Source organism: Montipora foliosa, chromosome 6 (assembly GCF_036669935.1).
Source record: "Montipora foliosa isolate CH-2021 chromosome 6, ASM3666993v2, whole genome shotgun sequence".
NCBI classification, from domain to species: domain Eukaryota; kingdom Metazoa; phylum Cnidaria; class Anthozoa; order Scleractinia; family Acroporidae; genus Montipora; species Montipora foliosa.
The window spans coordinates 58,501,084-58,508,583 of NC_090874.1; the positions used below are offsets into that span (position 1 = coordinate 58,501,084).

General features: G+C 37.4%; 2 protein-coding genes across 2 annotated transcripts in view; one reads left to right on the forward strand and one right to left on the reverse strand.

The window, feature by feature from the left end:
• Nucleotides 1-1,235: 1,235 nt before the first annotated feature.
• On the forward strand, nucleotides 1,236-2,211 carry LOC138007931 (RING finger protein nhl-1-like). The gene has a single exon (XM_068855064.1). It carries the CDS (start codon nucleotides 1,246-1,248, stop codon nucleotides 2,077-2,079), a length of 834 nt encoding a protein of 277 aa, XP_068711165.1. The 5' UTR covers nucleotides 1,236-1,245; the 3' UTR covers nucleotides 2,080-2,211.
• A 2,049-nt stretch (nucleotides 2,212-4,260) lies between these two features.
• Nucleotides 4,261-7,500, reverse strand: part of LOC138007930 (mitochondrial carrier homolog 2-like) — a 13,390-nt gene continuing 10,150 nt past the window's right edge. Inside the window, exons 12-14 of the mRNA XM_068855063.1 lie at nucleotides 7,226-7,293; nucleotides 5,292-5,367; nucleotides 4,261-5,180 (exon numbers count right to left, since the gene is read on the reverse strand). Coding sequence (XP_068711164.1) covers nucleotides 5,121-5,180; nucleotides 5,292-5,367; nucleotides 7,226-7,293 — 204 coding nt within the window. The 3' untranslated portion in view covers nucleotides 4,261-5,120. The remainder of the gene's footprint in view (nucleotides 5,181-5,291; nucleotides 5,368-7,225; nucleotides 7,294-7,500) is intronic.

Consider the following 7,500-nt stretch of genomic DNA (forward strand, 5'->3'; position numbering starts at 1 on the left):
GATACGGTATATGGCACATGCAAAAACGATCTATCCGAGAAGAGAGAATATGATACTGAGATCCTTAGATGGAAAACAAAGTGGCTGCATTCCCCTTTTTGTGCATGAGAGCCCAGCGACTTTGGCAGAAACCCTGGAGAGCGCAAATCCAGTCAGTCCTCTACCCAAACGTAAACGCGGTACTCACCATTCTCCTCACAATGCCGGCCCGGGTTTCAACGGCCACCCTGGAACTCTCTTTCAGTTCTATGCGCAGAGTAAGAACCTACCTGCGTGCCACCATTAAAACGGAACGGTTGTCCAGTTTGCTGTGATGCATGCTCACGGGAAAATGACAATAGACGTGGAGGCTGTGGCCAGTGATTTTTGCGGCAGAAAGAAGAGGCTCCTTAACTTTGGGTTTCCATAAAACTACATAGGGAACCATACTCAACAGAACTCGGGTTTTGTCGAAGAAATATTGTCAAGATACGCTGACATTTTAAAAAAAAATACCAGTGGATTTCTTAGTCTTTTACAACGATATCCGGAGTTGCAATGAGAGTCACTGAGACTTAGTGACACTAAAAAATATGGTCCCTATTTGTTCCTGTTTGTAAAGCCATCCAGGCTGGGGTTACAATAAAATTCACGAAAAAATCAGTTTACATCTGTCTATTTTTAAATCCTCTGACTTCCACGAAATCGCAAAGCTTGGAACGGGCTCACCAACCAAAAATGGCCTTGATGATAGTTGGATATGCTGATGAAGTTACCCTGGCCACGGCTTCGTCCCGTACTCTGGAACGGACGGTATCGCAAAAATCCGAAATCAGGTGTCTACGCGTACATTTTAACAAACGCCGATGTCTACAGGATAACAAATTCTAGACCCTTGTCAGAGTTCATCAACAAACAACAAGTCAAAATGATTTTGCGCTCACACCATCCGACAAGACAAACATAGACACAAAAACAGTTTATGTTCAATGTGGAGGCCGGAGTAGAAATCTGTTGAAAACGTTAAAAAGCTACTCCAACAAGCGGCAGACCACATACAAATTGAGCGCGAACAATTCTTGAAAAGGCCGAGCAATGGAAAGAGCGTTTTGACAAGGTCATGCACGGGTAGTTTATGTTATCGACTTGGCTTGGATCGAAGGAACGCTAAGGAACGCGGGAACGTTTGACCAATCAGTTGCCACTTGACATCGCGTGGTGTTGAAATTACCCGAAATCCTTCATTGTCGAGGATTCTGAGAGAAAATGGCGTCTTTGAGGACGTTCGGTTCGATTGGAACGAATTACGGCCAGTTTCAATATCCGCATGGAATAGCCGTTAGTAGTACCGGCGAAGTAGCAGTGGTAGATACGTGTAATCACCGAGTCCAGTTATTTAGTGGCGATGGCGAGTTTCGTAGAGCGTTTGGAAGTCAAGGAGTCGACGTTGGTTACCTGAATTTTCCTGATGGAGCGACTTTCGATGCTGAAGACAATGTCGTGCTGGCCGACTCTGACAATCACAGGATATCAGTTTACTCATCAAACGGTGAAGTAATACGAATGCTTTGCAACGAAGACCTGAGAAATCCATGGGGCCTTTGTACGACAAGGGATGGTAGCATAGCGGTTTGTAGCGGAGGCGAAAAAAGAGAAGTTCAAGTTTACTCTTCCGAAGGGTCATTAATGATGAGTTTTAGTGATTCTTCTTCAAGCCATCGACCTTCGTACGTTGCACACAGTCACGAAAAGTACTTTGTGTCTTATACGGACGGTCAGTGTGTAAAAGCTTTCGACAATCAAGGAAGTTTGCTGTTTAGCATCGGCGAAGCCGGGTTCGGGGATGGTCAGTTTAACAGACCTCGTGGAGTTGCTGTGGACAGCCATGGACAGTTGTTGGTTTGTGATGGCTGGAATAACCGCATACAAGTTTTCAGTTTAGAGGGCAAGTTTCTTTCCAAGTTTGGAAGCCGTGGCCAAGGTGTAGGACAGTTAACTTTTCCTGTAGACCTTGCAATCGGCCAAGATGGACGGCTCTTTGTTAGTGAACTGAAGGGCCATCGCGTTCAAGTTTTTCAAGGATTAGACAAACAAGCTTAGAGTGAGAAATCGCTCGTGTTTATGACAAATACTAGATTGCAATCGCTCAGAAATGTCCTTAGTACATCCGTATGTAAGAAGTTTGATGTAACCGGTTTTTTCTTAGTTTTTTAAAGTTTTTGTAGGCGTTTGTCCACGCCAGAGCCTGAATGTTCAAACTTTGATCACCTAAAGTGCCCCTGTGATCAAAAAAATCAATTCTTATTTTTCTATGGATTTTGAAACTATGTTAACCAAACACTAAGTGACCAAAGTTTTAAGCCTTGATTTCAAAAGGGCACTTGTTTATTTTAACTGGGATTTTTCTATTTAATGGTCCACCATTACTGACTTAAAGTTCTTGAGAGAGCTGGATAGAAGAGAAAATGATGTCAAAGGCTCACTAGCTTAAGAATGCAATGCATGTGTATGCCACAGAATTAATATGTAGCACAGGAGTTTTGGGCTTTCAGACTTTTAAACTTGCATTTTGCATGTATAATAAGCTGCATTTACTCGCTGGAAGTTTTAAGCTAGTGAGCCTTCGATCTCACTTTTCCCTGGATCCAACCTTCTGAGGTCCAATCGGTCAGTTTTGAACATGAGTAATGGCGGACCGTGAAATCCAAAACTTACAAGTTGAAGTAAATGGTCTTTGGATAAAAATCAAAGCTTAAAATTTTGCCAATCAGGTGTTAAGCGAACACACTTTCAACATCTGAAGAAAAAAGGGAAGTGATTTTTTTATCACAGGGGCACTTTAAGCTTTGGTGTAAAAGCAAAAACCACTTCAGTAGATTGTTTACTTTGAAGCAATGGAGTCATCAAGTTGTAATCTTCCTAACCTATTATTTTGCTACACAGCACTTCAGTTGATTTGGCACATTGCAATATTAGTTATCATTACTAGAAATTAACATCAAAAACTTGTGGCAGTAACAGTGTGATACTCAGAAGACTAGATTAGAGTTAAGGCAAAATGCATGGAGGGAAACCCAATCTGAGACTGTAAAAGGGAATTGAACTAGCCATTTTTCACAGCAGGACAGCAGATCACTGTAAATCCTTGTCAAAAAGTTCTTTCATTTTAAAATAATACCTTCTGCATTGTGAAGCACGTAACAAGCCTCTAGTGAATTACTAATTTTGCTTCTGTTATCACTTAATAAAGCATCAGTAAAGAAGTATATTAACTGCAATGTTCTTTTGCTTAGAAAATTGTTTCACATCGGCTGTTACAACACAATAGAACCTCGGGAGTAAGAACCTTCCATTTTAAAATTGATCCTAAACTGGTTCTTACTTAAATGGTAATTAAGAGAAATTTAGGCTGTCAATGCTCTTAAAGAGGTTCTTGTTTTCTGAAGAAAAAAAATCACATTGTAGATGGCAGTGGTATTTGGTCTTCGTCCCCTATGCAGCAACCAATTTAAATACAAAATTTAAAAATTCACATAAAAATGACTAATAAGTAAAATCGAAATATCATATGAAATAAATGATAATTATTGATATTATTTGCCAAAGTGCACACATTTTTTAGAATTTGGCATTAAAATTGCCTGATTTCAAGCTGAGGGGGACAAGGTATGAGTTTGCAAATTATGGGATTAGCAACTATTGATCCACATATTCAGAAAGTGCACACAAAGCTTTAAAACATCCCTAAGTTTGGTGGTAATAGGCCCAATATTAAGCAAGATACAGCCATCTAAAAACATCAAAATTTGCAAAGAAACGTATGGCCATCTGAACGCAGCGTCCTGATGACCAACATTTCTATGTAAATATAATTGACATATTTAAATGGCTGTATCTCAGTCAAAATTGGCCCGATTAACACCACACTCTGGGATTTTGTAAATCTCTGTGTGCTCTTTCTGACTATGTGGATCAATAGTTGCTAATCCCACAATTTATAGACTTGTGCCTAGTCCCCTTTGGCTTGAAATCAGACAATAAGGACCTTTTTCAAATTTTAGGGTCAACAGGTTCTTGTTTAGAGGGGTCTAACTAACAAATTTTAGGCTAACAGGTTCTTAATTGTCAAGTTTTGCCGTTCAACTTTCATATTAATATTCTCCATGAAAAGAAATTCTGTTAGTAATCTCCTTCCCTGTTCCCAATGAAAATAGACCTTGGTGATGGTTTTCACTCATTATCAGTTGTTTTTTAGTTCTCAACAAATCAAAACGACCCAAGTTAACAAGATTTTGCATGTTTCTTTCAGTCCAACTAGATAATTTTGCTTTTGTTCCACATTTACCATTTATTTTGATTGAACTACCTATCCAAGAAGAATTTCCACAGTTGTAGGCTGGTCTCATTCTTCACATAACAAATATAATAATTATGATTATATATATTTCGAAGAATGATTGAAGACATGCAGTTGGTGATTTTCTTGGAATTTAAAGGGCATTTACCAAATCTGAGGCATAATTGTGGCTCAAATTTTTCAAACCAGTTCAAGTTTGTTTTTTTGTTCTCTAATATTCATTCTCATAATCTGAATTCATTTCAGGCAAACTTAAAAACTCAAAATTGAACTGGTTTGGACAATTTTGAACCAGGAAAAAAAATTTGAACCACACACGGAAAATTAAACCATACTATCTCCTGTAAGCATTGTCATAAGCTCTCTGAGAGTACTGGATGCTGGGCAAAGAAAACTTTAATAGCAACAGTACATCAAAATAAAACATAATTATTTTTGTCTCCTTCCTGTCATACAATGAACTGGCAGGCTCCAAGATTGGACAGTATAGCACCGTGCTCAAGTATTTCCATTTAATTTGGTGATTTAGCTCCATGATCTCATGAAACCAATGATGTCATAAATCATTATCGTCATCATCATCATCATCATCATCTTTCAAAACACAAAAATTTGATTTCTCTACAGCAGAAGTTATCAAAGAATCAACTCAAATACCAACATCTTCTTTTCACTCTGTTTGGTGCGGTTTTTTTTCAAGTACTTCCCTCACAATTTATACAAAATACAAAATGGTTCATTTTTATTTGTCCATGATGTGAAAGATGGTGTAGTTTGTATACTACTATCCTGTAATTTGGCGCACAGTTCGGCGAAACATGCTAGAGCCACGCCACAAGTTTCCCTGAAATAAAAATGCAGTGCAGACATTTAAAAACTTTAAGGGCTTACTGGTCACTAATAACAAAAGTAACAAAACAACAAAGCATAAAAGTTATCTCTGTCATCAACATACTGTTTTTCTAAGGTACTTAAAACAGTCTGTCCATCCTGAAAACACTGGCATTACTGGGACCTCACCAGCAGCAAGCCTGTTGATGACATTTATCAAAAACAAAGGAGAGTGCTAATTATAATCATTGCTGTAACAGGTATTTAGCAGACCTGTCAAAATGTATCTACAGTCGACTCCTGATAACTTGAACCCTCACTAACTTGAACCAAAATAGATTTCCCCTGGATTTCCATCATTCATTTACTGCAATTTTACCCTCAGTATTAAACTCAAATTGGCGTGTTGATAACTCGAATCTCCCGCTAACTTGAAGCAATGTTTGTTTCCTCCAAGTCATTCTCTATATATTTTTACCCTTGATAACTCACACCACTTCCGTCAATACATGACAAAAAAAAGACAACAACAAACAGTGTACTAGTTACAACTGACTATTAAATTTTCTAAAAAAAAGTAAATCTCATGAATTCTATGGCAGTAGCCTGACGTTGTTTGCTTTAAAAACTGCAAAGTTCCCAGTACCTTTGCTTCGTATTGTTTCACCTTACGTCGTGTTCTGATTTCTACAGTAATTTAGAAATGAATTGTTTCAATTTCACTTGATTCAAGTGTATACTGTTGGAACCATTTTTTTCTTATTTCCAGTCCTTTATTTTCAACTCCTGAAAACTCCAACTTTTTCAAATTCCCTTGAAAATTTGAGTTACCTAGAGTCGACTGTAAACATAGTAATGTCAAACTTTGTTTACTTAAACTTTTTCTATGATCCCACTTTTTCAAAGATATCTGCTAGAAAACTATGAAAGGTAAAGAACTTTGGGCATGAATTTAAATGTTGAAAAGCAAAAACTGAAACAGTAACTGGTATGTTTTCATTACAAGAATGGTTTTTGACAATAACGTGCACTTCATGAAATTGTCTATAATTCTGCATAACTATTGCAGGTGTTTCTGTTTTTTAATTTGGGGGTGTTAAACTAATGGGCCAATAATCCAAACAGCAAAACATTGTCATCGTCATCATCATCAGGGCTAAATTCACTCCTGGTGGAGGAACTCCTCCCTGGATTGATCCCAAACTGTCCAATGGCTAATCTTGACCATGCAGGTCCAAGTTCTTACTCCTGTAATAACTAAACATATCACAACCCATACAAGAAAATGTAATAACAAAATAAAAAGACAATAAAATACTTTAATACTGTTTGGGCGGTCAGTGTTCATGATTAAACTCTTAACGTGTTGGACCTGACCTAAAAAAGTATAAAAAGTAAAATAATTTTCAGCAACGTTTTGTTTGCCTTCATCATTTTACTCTGATGAAGGCAAACAAAATGTTGCTGAAAATTTAGTTTTTATACTTTTCTGGGTCAGATCCAACACTTTATTAAGATTTTAAAATACTTTAACTTTTAGTTTATGGTAACCGTTCCATTAAGTTATTGAATTTGTAACACAGACCAAAAAAATACAGCAATGACAGGAAAATACATCTAGCTGAAGGCCCAAATGATAAGTAATTGATTTAAGCCCTCACACAGGAGCAAAACAATAATAATACAATTATGGAGTATGAGGGAAATCAAACACTATAATGATATACAGTTGTATGAGGACATGTAACACAAACCAACAGATACAGTTTTTACTTGTATTGTGACCCTCTAATAGTTTTGCTTACAGGGGAGAGATGCCAAGATAACATGTCATTGTCATGTCACTTTCCTGGGCATGATTGGTTGAAAATTTGAAATTGACATCGCAACATTGAAATGGTTTGATGGATTCACAATACATAACCGATTCCAATTTTGAGATGCCAATGCTGCATTATCCACTTGTAAATTACTTTCTCCCAACTAGCCGGCGATATATTGCGGTGTTGGCATATCAAAATTGCAATTAGCGTATAAAGTCAAGGATAACAGACTGACCCAACATGGTTAACAATCATCATGTGTGACACAAGCACAAATGGATATGTTGCAACTCCAGCAGCATACTTTATTGATCAGGGACAAAGAGGACAAAAACAAATTAAAACATTTCAAGCAACATTCAAACAAGATCATGATAATTCGAAAAAAAATGAAACATATAAAAGGGCATAAATTCTTCTCATGAAATAATATCAACTTGACCAAGGAATACCGAACGGCCACAAGCAACTAAATGGGGAGCGACACAATGTTCAACATAATTAATGAAG